At 44.5% G+C, this 16,968-nt stretch overlaps 2 protein-coding genes across 2 annotated transcripts; both read right to left on the bottom strand.

Moving 5' to 3' along the window:
- Window positions 1-38: 38 nt before the first annotated feature.
- mep1ba (meprin A subunit beta a) lies at window positions 39-10,618 on the bottom strand. Its single transcript, XM_035771038.2, is given in 15 exon segments — window positions 39-440; window positions 646-822; window positions 1,026-1,233; window positions 5,670-5,922; window positions 6,828-7,038; window positions 7,457-7,609; window positions 7,908-7,984; window positions 7,986-8,100; window positions 8,291-8,469; window positions 8,977-9,094; window positions 9,744-9,822; window positions 9,969-10,012; window positions 10,103-10,159; window positions 10,271-10,301; window positions 10,571-10,618. Coding segments are annotated over 15 exon segments (1,971 nt in total). The 3' UTR covers window positions 39-219.
- A 426-nt stretch (window positions 10,619-11,044) lies between these two features.
- Window positions 11,045-16,655, bottom strand: LOC118395912 (mucin-2). The gene is made up of 7 exons (XM_035789999.2): window positions 16,448-16,655; window positions 14,915-15,112; window positions 14,098-14,697; window positions 13,898-13,942; window positions 13,392-13,503; window positions 13,032-13,139; window positions 11,045-12,872 (listed from the first exon to the last, which is right to left on the bottom strand). The coding sequence occupies exons 1-7, from the start codon at window positions 16,549-16,551 to the stop codon at window positions 12,792-12,794; spliced, it is 1,248 nt and encodes a 415-aa protein (XP_035645892.2). The 5' UTR covers window positions 16,552-16,655; the 3' UTR covers window positions 11,045-12,791.
- Between the last annotated feature and the right edge of the window lie 313 nt (window positions 16,656-16,968).

Raw genomic sequence — 16,968 nt, 5'->3', positions numbered from 1 at the left:
AGATTTTCCTGTAAAGATATTCCATAACAAGTCTCACTTCTGGTTTGTAAAAAAAATGTGATAATTTATATCTAACATTTTCCAATCTATTGATTCTCCTCAGACAGTCAAGTGTTTGTTAGGATATATTCTAGTTTCTGTCAAGTTTCTTCAGGAGCACTTTAAACAATCTGTCGATGGAAAAGTAAAGCCATTTTAGATTGGTTGTCACTCGCAGTACTAGATGTTCTCCACAACGATCACATCCCTGTCACTCTCCGGTCTCCTCAATCTCCTGGTGTACACCGCGCTTATCATAGCAACCACGAAGATGAATGCCGCCAATCTCATCACCACTGTGGACGTGTTGGTCTCCCTGCTGGGTGATACTACGGTGCTCTTCTCAGACTGATGAACAGCAGAATGAGGAAGGGGCTGGGTCTCCAGCAGTGCAGACACATCTGAAGAGGTTGGGGTTAAGAACACTGGTTTAGAACAGAGTGAGGTCAAGGTAGTCTGGTCTCAGATCTGTTTCTCTGTCTTGCCAACTGCTATAGTCATTGTTACGCTGTAAGATGGCACAAACGGACCTGGTACTAGAGCTGAGGAACGATTGGGAATGTATGGTTAAGAGCCTTCTCCAGCGACGGGAATGTAATGTCTTACCCTCTAGACCGAGGAGGAAGATGGTGTCGTCTCCTTGGATGAAGTTCCTGCTCTTCAGCCTGCTGTTGGTGAGGTAGCTGCTGGTTCCGGTACCAGGCCCGCGGTAGAACTGGCTGCCATCAGAACAGTTTACCAGACTTCCCACCTTAAGGGGATTGTCCCAGTAGAAATCATTGCCTGGGGGAGAGAAGGGAAATCTTCAATAGAAACAATTTGACTTCAGGTTCTCCCACACCTGTCTCCCTAACTGTTTCTAGTCTAATTTGAGTCTCCTCACGCTTGTCTCAGATTGGAAGACCTTGCAGCTTCTGAAGGACAGAGAGCCAATGACATGCTATTATTTGGCATACTGTAAGCATTTTTTGTGTACGCATTCTCACCATCTGAGGACAGCTTGTTGGGGTCGGTGGTGATCATGCTGTGGTTGGACATTCTCTGTCTGATGTCCGGGTTCTGGTCCATCAGGGCCATGGTGGCCTGATGCCATGGACAGGGCCAGGTGAGGGAGTCATCTTTAGGGCCGGCGGTTAGGTGGAAGTAGATGGCCATGCTACCTGGGCTGCTACGGCCATTGATGTACACGCTCACCTAGGTAGTTCATTATTACCAGGCCAGGACATCAATGATGTTGGAACTTCCGGGTTGGAGCGAGCGGTCGCATCGGCACTTCGCTCCGCAGGTAGTATAACTTTTTCATTACATTTCATTACATTCATTATAGTACAACGGTTTGATTTGTCTAATCTCAGCAATTTCTTCTTAGCTAGCTACATAGCCGTCTTTGTATCAAAGATAATTGCATAATTATCGTATTTCGTCGTCCTAACGTAGTCTACTGCCCAGCAGCTAGCCACATAGCAAACGCCCACCGATTAGCAGCACTGTAGTAACTATTACACTCAACTGAACGACTTGATTAGTGTAGTGTTAGCGATCTACATAGCTGTCTTCGTATCCAAGATAATTGTGTAGTCTTAGAGTGATTATCTTAACTTACCGAGGTTAGCTAGCCAGCTATCTGTCGTCCTTAACGTAGGAGACTCTGCTAGCTAGCCAACAGCTAGCCAACAGCTAGCCGACAGCTAGCCAACGTCTACCGAATAGGACTCAACAACCCGGTCGCATTCACAGGTAGTATCACATTTTCATTTCATTTCATTACAGTACAACGGTTTGATTTGTTTGATCGTAGCTAGCTACACAGCTAGCTACATAGCAGTCTTTGTATCAAAGATAAGTGTGTACTCTAGAGCGATTTTCTAGGTTAGCTAGCCAGCTATTGTCGTTCTTTTAACGCAACGTAACGTAAACAACACTGCTAGCTAGCCAGCTAGCCCCCGAATAGCAGCACTGCAGAAACTATTACACTCAACGGAACGACTTGATTAGTGTAGTGTCAACAACGCAGCCACTGCCAGCTAGCCTACTTCAGCAGTACTGTATCATTTTAATAATTTTAGTCAATAAGATTCTTGCTACGTAAGCTTAACTTTCTGAACATTCGAGACGTGTAGTCCACTTGTCATTCCAATCTCCTTTGCATTAGCGTAGCCTCTTCTTTAGCCTGTCAACTATGTGTCTGTCTATCCCTTTTCTCTCCTCTCTGCACAGACCATACAAACGCTCCACACCGCGTGGGGCGCGCCACCCTAATCTGGTGGTCCCAGCGCGCACGACCCACGTGGAGTTCCAGGTCTCCGGTAGCCTCTGGAACTGCCGATCTGCGGCCAACAAGGCAGAGTTCATCTCAGCCTATGCCTCCCTCCAGTCCCTCGACTTCTTGGCACTGACGGAAACATGGATCACCACAGACAACACTGCTACTCCTACTGCTCTCTCTTCGTCCGCCCACGTGTTCTCGCACACCCCGAGAGCTTCTGGTCAGCGGGGTGGTGGCACCGGGATCCTCATCTCTCCCAAGTGGTCATTCTCTCTTTCTCCCCTTACCCATCTGTCTATCGCCTCCTTTGAATTCCATTCTGTCACAGTTACCAGCCCTTTCAAGCTTAACATCCTTATCATTTATCGCCCTCCAGGTTCCCTCGGAGAGTTCATCAATGAGCTTGATACCTTGATAAGCTCCTTTCCTGAGGACGGCTCACCATTCACAGTGCTGGGCGACTTTAACCTCCCCACGTCTACCTTTGACTCATTCCTCTCTGCCTCCTTCTTTCCACTCCTCTCCTCTTTTGACCTCACCCTCTCACCTTCCCCCTACTCACAAGGCAGGCAATACGCTCGACCTCATCTTTACTAGATGCTGTTCTTCCACTAACCTCATTGCAACTCCCCTCCAAGTCTCCGACCACTACCTTGTATCCTTTTCCCTCTCGCTCTCATCCAACACTTCCCACACTGCCCCTACTCGGATGGTATCGCGCCGTCCCAACCTTCGCTCTCTCGCCCCCGCTACTCTCTCCTCTTCCATCCTATCATCTCTTCCCTCTGCTCAAACCTTCTCCAACCTATCTCCTGATTCTGCCTCCTCAACCCTCCTCTCCTCCCTTTCTGCATCCTTTGACTCTCTATGTCCCCTATCCTCCAGGCCGGCTCGGTCCTCCCCTCCCGCTCCGTGGCTCGACGACTCATTGCGAGCTCACAGAACAGGGCTCCGGGCAGCCGAGCGGAAATGGAGGAAAACTCGCCTCCCTGCGGACCTGGCATCCTTTCACTCCCTCCTCTCTACATTTTCCTCCTCTGTCTCTGCTGCTAAAGCCACTTTCTACCACTCTAAATTCCAAGCATCTGCCTCTAACCCTAGGAAGCTCTTTGCCACCTTCTCTTCCCTCCTGAATCCTCCTCCCCCTCCTCCCTCTCTGCAGATGACTTCATCAACCATTTTGAAAAGAAGGTCGACGACATCCGATCCTCGTTTGCTAAGTCAAACGACACCGCTGGTTCTGCTCACTCTGCCCTACCCTATGCTCTGACCTCTTTCTCCCCTCTCTCTCCAGATGAAATCTCGCGTCATGTGACGGCCGGCCGCCCAACAACCTGCCCGCTTGACCCTATCCCCTCCTCTCTTCTCCAGACCATTTCCGGAGACCTTCTCCCTTACCTCACCTCGCTAATCAACTCATCCCTGACCGCTGGCTACGTCCCTTCCGTCTTCAAGAGAGCGAGAGTTGCACCCCTTCTGAAAAAACCTACACTCGATCCCTCCGATGTCAACAACTACAGACCAGTATCCCTTCTTTCTTTTCTCTCAAACTCTTGAACGTGCCGTCCTTGGCCAGCTCTCCCGCTATCTCTCTCAGAATGACCTTCTTGATCCAAATCAGTCAGGTTTCAAGACTAGTCATTCAACTGAGACTGCTCTTCTCTGTATCACGGAGGCGCTCCGCACTGCTAAAGCTAACTCTCTCGCCTCTGCTCTCATCCTTCTAGACCTATCGGCTGCCTTCGATACTGTGAACCATCAGATCCTCCTCTCCACCCTCTCCGAGTTGGGCATCTCCGGCGCGGCCCACGCTTGGATTGCGTCCTACCTGACAGGTCGCTCCTACCAGGTGGCGTGGCGAGAATCTGCCTCCTCACCATGCGCTCTCACCACTGGTGTCCCCCAGGGCTCTGTTCTAGGCCCTCTCCTATTCTCGCTATACACCAAGTCACTTGGCTCTGTCATAACCTCACATGGTCTCTCCTATCATTGCTATGCAGACGACACACAATTAATCTTCTCCTTTCCCCCTTCTGATGACCAGGTGGCGAATCGCATCCCTGCATGTCTGGCAGACATATCAGTGTGGATGACGGATCACCACCTCAAGCTGAACCTCGGCAAGACGGAGCTGCTCTTCCTCCCGGGGGAAGGACTGCCCGTTCCATGATCTCGCCATCACGGTTGACAACTCCATTGTGTCCTCCTCCCAGAGCGCTAAGAACCTTGGCGTGATCCTGGACAACACCCTGTCGTTCTCAACTAACATCAAGGCGGTGGCCCGTTCCTGTAGGTTCATGCTCTACAACATCCGCAGAGTACGACCCTGCCTCACACAGGAAGCGGCGCAGGTCCTAATCCAGGCACTTGTCATCTCCCGTCTGGATTACTGCAACTCGCTGTTGGCTGGGCTCCCTGCCTGTGCCATTAAACCCCTACAACTCATCCAGAACGCCGCAGCCCGTCTGGTGTTCAACCTTCCCAAGTTCTCTCACGTCACCCCGCTCCTCCGCTCTCTCCACTGGCTTCCAGTTGAAGCTCGCATCCGCTACAAGACCATGGTGCTTGCCTACGGAGCTGTGAGAGGAACGGCACCTCAGTACCTCCAGGCTCTGATCAGGCCCTACACCCAAACAAGGGCACTGCGTTCATCCACCTCTGGCCTGCTCGCCTCCCTACCACTGAGGAAGTACAGTTCCCGCTCAGCCCAGTCAAAACTGTTCGCTGCTCTGGCCCCCCAATGGTGGAACAAACTCCCTCACGACGCCAGGACAGCGGAGTCAATCACCACCTTCCGGAGACACCTGAAACCCCACCTCTTTAAGGAATACCTAGGATAGGATAAGTAATCCTTCTCACCCCCCACCTTTAAGATTTAGATGCACTATTGTAAAGTGACTGCTCTACTGGATGTCATAAGGTGAATGCACCAATTTGTAAGTCGCTCTGGATAAGAGCGTCTGCTAAATGACTTAAATGTAAATGTATTCAAATGCAGAAAGGGAAAGCGGATGCATTCAACTGAAATGTGTCTTCCGCATTTAACCCTTTATCGATGTTCACGTCATCGGTGCCCGGGGAGCAGTTAACTGCCTTGCTCAACGGCAGAATGGTATATTTTTCCAATTTGCCAGCTCAGGGATTCAAACCAGCAACCTTTCGGTTACTAGTACCAACGCTCTTAACCGCTAGTCTACCTGCCACCCTGAAGGACAGCTTCCCAAAATAAACAAATTCATGGCACCAGCATCATTGCTAGGATTGCTGGTCCCTTTGTTGAATTCTACCACATTTATGCAAAGAGTTATGGGATATTAGAAAATTCACATCTCAACCTTGTTGCTATTTTGACCTTGACACTCACCATGAAGGAGTAGCCACTGGGGGACAGGAAGCGTGGGCTTTAGATGTTCACACCTGTCGGTGTGGTTTCTAAGAGACCGGCGAAGTCACGGATGTGCTGCGGGCAGGTTGTCTCTGATAGGTTGATGTCATCCAATGAGAGCCCTCCGGTGGATGCCCCTGTGCCCTTCGAGCCTTCAAACTTAACCCGGAACTTCATCTTCACATCCAGGGTCACATGGTACAGTTCCCAGGAGTCTCTGATGCCACTTGTAGGACCGAAGGAAACAGACATCCACACAAACCCTATAAACGTACATGCTGAGCAGACCGCACGCATGTTGATTTTGTCCCCCCACACCTGACTCGATCAGGACACGCAAGGTGAAATATCAAAATTAACTCTCAACCAACTATATTCATTTGGGGACAGGTTGATAAGCAAACATTTATGGCAATTTTGCAAGTTCGCTTGCTGCTGTTAGCTAATTTGACCTGGGATATAAACATTGGGTTGTTATTTTACCTGAAATGCACAAGGTGATCTACTCTGACAATTAATCCACAGATAAAAGGGTAAACCAAGTTAGTTTCTAATCTCTCCTCCTTCAGGCTTCTTCTTCTTTGGACTGTATATGGCAATTAGCAAACAACTTTAAGGTGCATTACCACCATCAATTGGACTGGAGTGTGGACCTCAAGTTCATCTTTCAATCACCAATGTGAGTATAGGCTCCTAAAAACCAATGAGATGGCACCTGGGTATATGCTCCTAAAAACCAATGAGGAGATGGGACTTGCAGCGCGTCAAGCGTCACAAATAGAACCAAGTTCTGTTTTAGTGCCCGGTTACGCAGACGCGCATGAGCAGTGTGGGTGCAATGATTGAATAACATGTATGTGTACATTTATTTTGCAATGCGAGCGGTGTGGTCAGCATATACCCCTCAAATTAAAATCTGGAGCTCAAAGCCATCTCTGCTTTTTACAATTCTTCCCCTTTGTAATCAGGGACTGATTTAGACCTAGTACACCAGGTGGGTGCAATTAACTATCAGGAAGAACAGAAAACCAGCAGTATTCCAGACCTCATAGGGTAAGATTTGAATACCCCTGCTCTATACTGTTGTACAACATTGTTTTGTATGAGCTGAGATGTGATGTCAAACCTGTGATATTGATTTTCTGGATGAGCCTCAGTTTTCCTTTGGGGTTAGCGTCGTCATACTCCCGCACCCACACGTTCAGTCGATCATCAGCACCACCGCTGTTGTGGAGGTAGAACTGCAAGCACTGGGAACTTGTCTTGGGGTAGAAGTGACGACTCTCCAGGTTGGCCTGGTCACCATGGTTACCCTTAACCGTACTGAAGTGCATGAAATAACCTTTTCCTGGAAACAGAAAAACATTTGAGTGAGACAGTGATCATGGATCAAAAAATATGCATATTCTGTAATGGGAGAAAATGTTTAATCTTCTATAAAATCAATTAGGATGTTAATGATATCGACCTCAAATAGATGTTATCATTATGGTGCTACAGGGTACTTCAATGTTGTGATCCTCTGAAAACTAATCAACCAAAGTCCCTCCACTGAATCTTAAGAGACAAACAAAGAAACATGTTGGAGGGCATTGACCTTCCTGGCCATTCTCTATCTCTTTAGGAGAACAGCAGATAAGTAGATGTGCCGTTATAGTGGCATGATTATCATGTTACACTAGGACTATTGTCTCTGGGCCTTGCTTCAGAGTAAAGTGTGTGCGCATGCATAAGCTTCTGTGTGCATGCGTGTATGTATATCTTACCATCACACTGGCCCATGTTAGTGTAGTCGGTGTTGGGTCCCCCAGCCACAATGTATCTGTGTTCCCACTGAGCTTTCCCAACAGGACCCTGGATCATCCCACAGATATTCTCCTTCTGAAAGCTGCATGAGTCCAGGAACGTTGAAGAAGTTGCTGTGGAGAGAAGGAGATGGGGTGACAGAGAGGGAAGGTCAGCATTAGTCTATGAAAGTAAGAATCAAGAGACCAATAAAAACAGCTTTATGTAACTCTTCTGTAGATAATCTACTCCCTGTCTGGACAATCCTTATGTAATCACCTTCATTACCTAGATATTTATTACATATTGATGAAGTAAAAGCATTAACTAAAGTTCAGTCTAATGAATTCCTGAGTTACAGTACATTATTGGCTGATTGATAGATTTTTGATCTGACTTTTGATTGATATTGATTGACAGGTGAGGACTCACTGCAGTTGTAGAGCCTGTTGAGCTTCAGCAGGTCACTGTCGCTGAACTCCATGCGTTGACCAATCACGTCCATGAAGCTCTGACCCGATGTTGAAGGCTGTTTTACTGTAGTGCATCACAGAGCCGTAGTCATAGGACACGTTCATAGCACCCGACACTGACTCACCGTGGATCAGGAAGTTATGGTCTTTTCCTAAAAAGGGAAATAATGCAATGTTCAGTCAATGAAATGCATATGTATAAAGTACATTTAGTTGGTGACACACCAGCAGATTGATAGACAACTACAGACAGTGAGGCTATATATAAATAATCCCTAACATACTATTAACTAAAACATGGCGGTCATCTTATATTATTAATACAGATTTATTGATTGCTACCTTCTTGGATGCGGTCCCACATGATGTTGACATAGTCATCGCAGTCAGCTCTGGACTGCTCGTGCCAGAAACCCAGAGCATACAGAAACTCATGCTCAACCGTTGCCAGACGGTCACAGTTACGACCAATAGACAACCTCTGCTTCCCCACCTGCCTGTTACCTACTGAGGAGTAGCACCTAAAGAGAGGAGAGAGACCCACAAAGAATTAGAAAACAAATAAACTCTCATCTACTGGGTGAAATACCACAGTGTGCAATCCCAATATTTGTGACGTGTTGCCACAAGAAAAGGTCAACCAGTGAAGAACAAACACCATTGTAAATATAACATATGTTTATTTATATTACCTTTTGTACATGAACTATTTGCACATTGTTACAACACTGTATATATATACAATATGATATTTGAAATATCTTTATTCTTTTGGAACTTTTGTGACATTTTGTTTGTTAATTTATTTGTTTATTTCACTTTTGTTTCTTATCTATTTCACTTGCTTTGGCAATGTAAATATATGTTTCCCATGCCAATAAAGCCCTTAAATAGAAATGTTATTAGAGATAGAGAGAGAGAAAGATATGGAAAATAGAGTGGAAGAATAGAATTATAATTTATAATTGTTCAAAAATGTATTGGCTTCTGACATTGTGGTGTGTGTGTGTGTGTGTGTGTGTGCATGCGTGTGCGCTTTGAACACAGATATATAGTTATTCTCTCCCTTCCATGGCACAAAGTTGATGCAGGTCTTCAGTCTGTACTGCTCGAAGGCCTTCAGAATCACCCCCTTAGCATTTATGTCTATACACACACACACACACACAGAAATATATATTTCAAAATTGTATAGAATTTCCTTGCACTGATTTAAATGTATTTTTGTATTGAATTTTGTCACACTGATTTAAATGTATTTTTGTGTTGAATTTTGACACACTGTGTAATGCTCCGGGTGTCGTGGGTGTGGAGTCAAATGCAGGAGACAGAGTTCAATGCTGTGCGTCTTTTAATAGCACCAACGCACCACAGGGTGCTCACAAAAGTTACGTTCCCAACCACACGGAATCAAAAAATACAATGGGAAAAAAATCACGACCAAGCACTAATACGTACATCTACAACAGAGTCGAAGGTTACATTGAAATAATCCCGCACAACAACCAGGCGGGCCGGCTGTCTAATATAACATGAACAGGTGCTACCACTAAACATACAAGGAGGGGGAGGAAAAACAATCAGTGGCAGCTAATAGGCCGGTGACGACGACCGCAGAGCTCCACCCGCCCGGGAAGGGGAAACGTCGGACTTGTGACACACTGATTTAAATGTATTTTTGTATTGAAATTTCACACACTGATTTAAATGTATTTTTGTGTTGAATTTTGTCACACTGATTTAAATGGATTTTACCAAAGCTATGTTTGAAGTATTGAAGTGTAGTATTTCTCACCCAGGCTGTCGTTCAGATAGTAGGGTACAGTCTGAGGCCAGCGATACTGCTCCACAAGAATAGTGTTTCTGCTGTCAGTCTAAACAGAGAGAACCACACACTCTCAATCAGTGCAATCAGACACAACACCCTCATGGTGATCAGTGATGACCAGATATTATTGGCAGGCTATGAGAAATCCATATCATTATTCAAGTAAAGGAAAATATGAGCTGTCAAACTCACCTCATCTATTACAATATCACCCTCCAGCAGGTCCAATCCTGCCTCTGCAAATGAACACACTAGAGTTAGACAATCAGCACACAGAGATACTATCTATACATACAGTCATGTTATAAAGTTATTTTCTTATATACCTTTATTGATGTCAAAGATGTCCCAGTCGTGTCCGTGTCCCTCATCCACATCAGTCTCTGCAGGTAAGAGAATGTCTAAGTCAACCACAGCACACAATTGCTTGACATTATTTCTACCACCACTATGAGACATAGTTATGAACAACAACGATAAGAGGTTTCACTCACCTGTTTCACCTGTGAGCCGGGATGCTGCTGACTACAGCAGGCAATAAACAAACAAGAAAACAGATAAACAAGGAAAAGAAAACAGTGCAATGCAACAGGTCTGCACTAAAATGTAACAAGATTAGAAATTTGATCACACAAAACTGAGAAAAAAAGAAAGCAAAATTGTTACACAATTATGACAAATACAGTAACTGTATCAGGCACCACAATAATACAGTTGGTCAGAGCAATGTAATGTAATTTAGGTAATATAGTGTTTTACATGAAATTACATTAGTGATGGAATAGGAAAAGTACCAAGCACCAGAGCATACTGAAGACCAGAACAATCCATTTAGAAGCCATGGCACTAAGACTGCCGGTAATCACAAGCACAAGAAGAGAGAAGGGGTCAAAGACCACCGATATGCAGCAGTCCAAGCCTTAGTCTGGGTGGAGTGTGTGTTTGCTAGGTTTTATACAGAAGCTGAACAAATTGCAAGGCTTGCAGGATTGTGCAGATTGCGTAAAATGTATGGTTTAAGATAAAATATCTTCAATTGCTGTCAAATTTATTATTATTGATTGTTTAATTGTCCCCCATTAGCTTATGTAAGTGTTACAGGAACACAAATGTATGTGCACGCATGCACACGTACAAACACAGACACACACACACACATACATAATGTTGTTTTGTAGACTTCAAGGATCAGTGCCTAATATAATCCTCCAGGACACACGATAGGTTTGATTTAAATTTTCTTTATTATAGTTATTCAATGTCAAGAATATACAAGGATATTAAATATACAGTACCAGTCAAAAGTTTGGACACATCTACTAATTCAAGAGTTTTTCTTTATTTGAACTGTTTTCTACATTGTAGAATAATAGTGAAGACATCAAAACTATGAAATAACACATATGGAATCATGTAGTAACCAGAAAAGTGTTAAACAAAGAAAAAATAGATTTGAGATTCTAAGAAGTAGCCACCCTTTGCCTTGTTGACAGCTTTGCACACTCTTGGCATTCTCTCAACCAGCTTCATGACGTGGTCATCTGGAATGAATTTCAATTAACAGGTGTGCCTTGTTAAAAGTTAATTTGTGGAATTTCTTTCCTTCTTAATGCGTTTGAGCCAATCAGTTGTGTTGTGACAAGGTAGGGGTGGAATACAGAAGATAGCCCTTTTAGGTAAAATACCAAGTCCATATTATGGCAAAACAGCTCAAATAAGCAAAGAGAAATTACAGTCCATCATTTCTTTAAGACATAAAGGTCAGTCCATCCGGAAAATTGTGCAGTTGGAAAAACCATCAAGCGCTATGATGAAACTGGCTCTCATGAGGACCGCTACAGGAAAATAAGACCCAGAGTTACCTCTGCTGTAGAGGACAAGTTCATCAGAATTAGCAGCCCAAATAAATGCTTCACAGAGCTCAAGTAACAGACACCTCTCTACATCAACTGTTCAGAGGAGACTGTGTGAATCAGGCCTTCGTGGTCGAATTGCTGCAATGAAACCACTACTAAAGGACACCAATAATAAGAAGAGACTTGCTTGGGACAAGAAACACGAGCAATGGACATTAGAAGGTGGAAATCTATCCAAATTTGAGATTTCTGGTTCCAAACGCAGTGTCTTAAAAAAGTAGGTGAACGGATGATTCCCACCGTGAAGCATGGAGTAGGAGGTGTGATGGTGTGGGGGTGCTTTGCTGGTAACACTGTCAGTGATTTATTTAGAATTCAAGGCAAACTTAACCAGCATGGCTATCACAGCATTTTGCAGCGATACGCCATCCCATCTGGTTTGTGCTTAGTGGGACTATCATTTGTTTTCAACAGGACAATGACCCAACACACCTCCAGGTTGTGTAAGGGCTATTTTGCCGAGAAGGAGAGTGATGGAGTGCTGCATCAGATGACCTGGCCTCCACAATCACCCAACCTCAACCCAATTGAGATGGTTTGGGATAAGTTGGACCGCAGAGTGAAGGAAAAGTAGCCAATAAGTGCTCAGCAGATGTGGGAAATACTTCAACATTGTTGGAAAAGCATTCCAAGTGAAGCTGGTTGAGAGAATGCCAAGAGTGTGCAAAGCTGTCATCAAGGCAAAGGGTGGCTACTTTAACACTTTTTTTTCTTCTTACTACATGATTCCATATGTGTTATTTCATAGTTTTGATGTCTTCACTATTATTCTACAATGTAGAAAATAGTAAAAATAAAGAAAACCCATGAATGAGTAGGTGTGTCCAAACTTTTGACTGGTACTGTACGAAAAAGTATATCAAAGCTGATATTGAAAATGTCCATTAAAGTTGATACATTCGATAGATGCAGTAAACAGGGCATGATTTAATACATTCAAAAGAAAGAAAAGAACAGCTGCAACAATCAACGTTCGACAACATTGCCATTTTTACAAACGATTCTGTGAGCAGCTTTAGCATGAAAATATACAAAACATGATGAGTGTGTTATTGCTAAATTACTAGATTACTGATGTTGTGGCTGATATCGATAAAGATCATCTGGGATTCAGGTTGGTATCCTGGAGAGACTCATTAATGCCATCTTGCAAGTTCAACATGTCGGTTTGATGGGTGTTCTGTGGACCAAAGAAACATCTTATTAGTGTGTGTGTGTGTGTGTGTGTGTGTGTGTGTGTGTGTGTGTGTGTGTGTGTGTGTGTGTGTGTGTGTGTGTGTGTGTGTGTGTGTGTGTGTGTGTGTGTGTGTGTGCGTGTGTGTGTGTGTGTGTAGCCAACCGTGTATTTCTCGGCATAGTAGCAGTGTCTCAGGTTCAGATGCATGATGAAGTTCCTGCTAATTTGGTGTGGATTACCATGAGGCAGAGAGACGCACACCGGACACACCTAGAGAATGCCAGAGAGCAACAATCACTCAGAGCAACAAAGTTTGATCCCAATTGGCCAACAACTTCCTCGGAGTAGAGACTATGGACGAGGAATCCCTGGATGCAGTGACAAGTGTTACGAAGTGGATTATTTTGGTTAAATAAAATTGAAATAAAATTAAATAAACTCATATTTGAGACCCAGTGATTGAGAGCAACTGACGATGCAACTGACAGCTTTATAGTAATTCATAACAAATATATCACTGACCACGGGCCTGTTGTCATAGTAATGCTTGCCATTGCAGTGAATCCACAGATCCCTCGCATCCAGGCAACTCTCCTGGCAGAACGGACAGACAAACGTCATCCTCACCACAGAACTGAGAGAGAGAGAGAGAGAGAGAGAGAGAGGGAGAACCGACAGACAGAGAGAGAAAAATAGAAAGAGTGAGAACAGACAGACAGAGAGAGAATGAGTGAGTGAGTGAGTGAATGAGTGAGTACAGACAGAGAGAGATAGAGGTAGGGAAGACAGACAGACAGACAGACAGACAGACAGACAGACAGACAGACAGACAGACAGACAGACAGACAGACAGACAGACAGACAGAAACAGAGAGTGAGAAAAGACAGACAGACAGACAGACAGACAGACAGACAGACAGACAGACAGACAGACAGGTAGAAACAGAGTGAGCGTTGGAGAGAAAAATATAAAACATGTAATACTGTAGACAAGGGTAAATATTCACTCTTAACCAACACAGTCTTACCTCACTAACTGGCCTTGCAAGCCCAGCAAGTTTTCATACAAGTCACTGAAAAGAGACATATGATCAGGTTACATTTCTCATGATGAGTCTGCAGTAGTCAACAATGAGCAGCAAATATGCAGTACAACAATCAAAATAACTCTAAACACCACACAAGCACACTTATGCAAACATACAAACCAATGGTGACTTTGACTTACCCATCATCCGTGAAGGAGAGGGATGGAGGAGCAGCCAGTACTGGGGGAGCAGGGTTAGAGGTAGAGGGCATGGAGTTGGGTCTTTGCGCTGCGGAAGGTGTGCGCTGAGGGATGGCCAAAGGCTGTCGTCCTGGGGCGGAGAGAGCCCTGGTGCGGGGTGTGGGGGTGGGTTTAGATGTGATGGTAGGCGTCAGTGTGATGGCAGGTATGGTAGTTGTGGTTGTAGGTGCTGGTGTAGTTGTGGCACCTGTTAGAGTGACTGTGGGGGCCGGTGTTTGAGCCATAGTCATGTATAAACCATTGGTTGTGGCAGGACAAGTAATTGTAGGTGGGGTGGTAGATCGGATGGTAGGTGGGGTGGCAAGTTGGCTGGTAGGTGCAGTAGTGCCAGCTGTTGGGGTGAGTGTTGGGGCGGGTCTACGAGTCATAGACATATATAGGTCTACATCATTGGTTGGGGCAGGAGGAGTAATGGAGAAAGAGAGTGGTCTGTGGAGGTGTCTTGGAGTGGGAAGGGGAGGGGCTGTGGTGACAGCTGAGGTCTGATTGGCCAGGCTCCTTCCTTCTATCTGAGTGCCCATTTGCAGCAGTCTGATATAGCTAAAAAAGAGACATTAAGTGTTCAATTGGTCAACCTTAAGGTCATTATTGAGACTGTCAATGTATGAATTGTAAACCTCTGAATTGAATGCTAAAATCCGTCATGCACACTCTGTGTTTGGCTGTGTGTGTTTGGCTGTGTGTGTTTGGCTGTGTGTTTGGCTGTGTGTGTTTGGCTGTGTGTGTTTGGCTGTATCTGGACCAGTCAGTCATTCACCTCTGGACGTCACCTGCCACAGATCTTGTTGCTGGGGTGGAAAGCCCCGACAAGCCAGGTAGAGGTTGACCCAACCTGACGACCATGGTCCCCGTCTTGACTCTGACAGGCCTGATGTCATCAACCTGCGCCTCAGCTCTGCACACAGGGCAGTGGGGTAACCACATTAGAGAATAGGTCAGACATGGGCGGCAGAACCTGGAACACACACACACACAAAACATAAGATTGAGTTTTACAGTGATTAATTCAATGAAATGCATAAGCAACATGCACAGCTGTGGTTATTGTCCATTGATAAAGTGGCACATTCTTCAGTCATGAAGTAAACACTTACAGGAAGAACCAAACCTGTTCTGTGAGAAGCTGCTATTGACTAACACTGCAGCTATGTAATAATTCCAGACTACACTAGTCGTAAGAATGGAAGGGAATAGTTAAAGAACTCTCATCCTCATTCTAATAGGCTACTTCTGATTGACATTAAGAACAGAGTTTAACATAGTGGTGAGAGTGGTAAATTGAGCCAAAGAGGTAAATTGAGCCACCCTTGTTTCCGGCAAAATGAAAGACAATATAGCTGAGATATGTAAAAAGTGACTGTGATTGTGTTAAATTGTGTTTGGGAAATAAAGATAGACATGGTTTTAAAACGGTAGTGGTAATGTTTCATTCAGTACAGAAATTTGTAGGCGGCTTAACTTATCCAGTCCCGCGGCTCAATTTACCCCATACGCGCGGGAAGTTGTGCCAAGAGACCAGAAGCTATGTTTTTAAAACTGTAATGTTTATATTAATTCTGATTATTACCAGGGATACACAACATCCTGAAATATATGTAGATATCTTTGGTAGAAAGAATACTATATTTCCCTTGACGGAGTAATGCTGAATGTAACATTTTTTAAAATTACCCCACTCTCCCCTATAAGTAAAGTATTTGCTAGAGACAGGTATTTTTTGTGATGTGAGGGGAAATTCCCCTGTGTTACTTAACCAGAATATGTGGTGGAAGTAAATCATCTGTTTATTACTTAGAGTATGAAGGCATTGGACAAATCATAGCATATAATATTTGACAATCTGACATGCCTAAACTAAACTTTAGTCTCTTTTAAAATAATCTGAGCTCATCTCAGTAGTTTATCATTTTTCGCAAGTGATATTGAAAAGCACTGTGAAGGAGAAACATAAATGTTGAGTTTGTACACCGAGGCTGTTCTTTGCACTGTGCTGATGGTCTTTATTCATAGAAATGGAGAGAACTAATAGAACATGTATTTGAGGGAGTTCCTTACACTGAAATCATTTCATGAGACTGATTGACCTATTTGGACCTATTTGGGGTTAGAGATATAAACCAACCATCATCTCTGGGAGTTTACAGCTACAGAGTAGCTTCTGTGTGAAATTGAATCTACTTTACATTCACTAAATTTGAACAGAGAGACCTGGATACAAATTAAGTTACAGATTAGGCTTCACACTGCAGTATAACACCAGAGAATATGACAATAAAAAGAGGTGACTCACACATGAGAACAGGCAGCAGGGTGATGTGGGTCCGTTGGGGTGCTCCTACAGATGGGACATTCATCCTCAGATGCTGTCTGTAGGCCTGCTGCAGAGTGGGCCATACTTGGGCTGGGACAGTTTTCTCTGTCAGACAGCCCGAGACAGAATACATGAGTGTTTCTGAGGGAAACTCCGATCACACAGCTGACTGTGTTTTTTACGATCAGCCCAGAGACTTTTTGGACTGGATTTACTTCCTTTACTGAATTGACTCAATAATTCCGGGAGTGTGGTGTGTGTGTGTGTGTGTGTGTGTGTGTGTGTGTGTGTGTGTGTGTGTGTGTGTGTGTGTGTGTGTGTGTGTGTGTGTGTGTGTGTGTGTGTGTGTCACACTCACAACCAGGTTCTAGGATAGGGCATGGGATGGAAGGCAGGCCACACAGTAGTCCAAAAATGTAACATATTTTATTAAACAATGAGTATAAAAATGTTACACGAGCTGACAGAACACAATAGTTATCTTGCTGTCTGTCTCCAAG

The sequence above is a fragment of the Oncorhynchus keta genome, chromosome 1, assembly GCF_023373465.1.
Source record: "Oncorhynchus keta strain PuntledgeMale-10-30-2019 chromosome 1, Oket_V2, whole genome shotgun sequence".
NCBI classification, from domain to species: Eukaryota; Metazoa; Chordata; class Actinopteri; order Salmoniformes; family Salmonidae; genus Oncorhynchus; species Oncorhynchus keta.
Note: the sequence above shows the minus strand (reverse complement) of the source record. Positions and strands in the feature narration are given on the sequence as shown.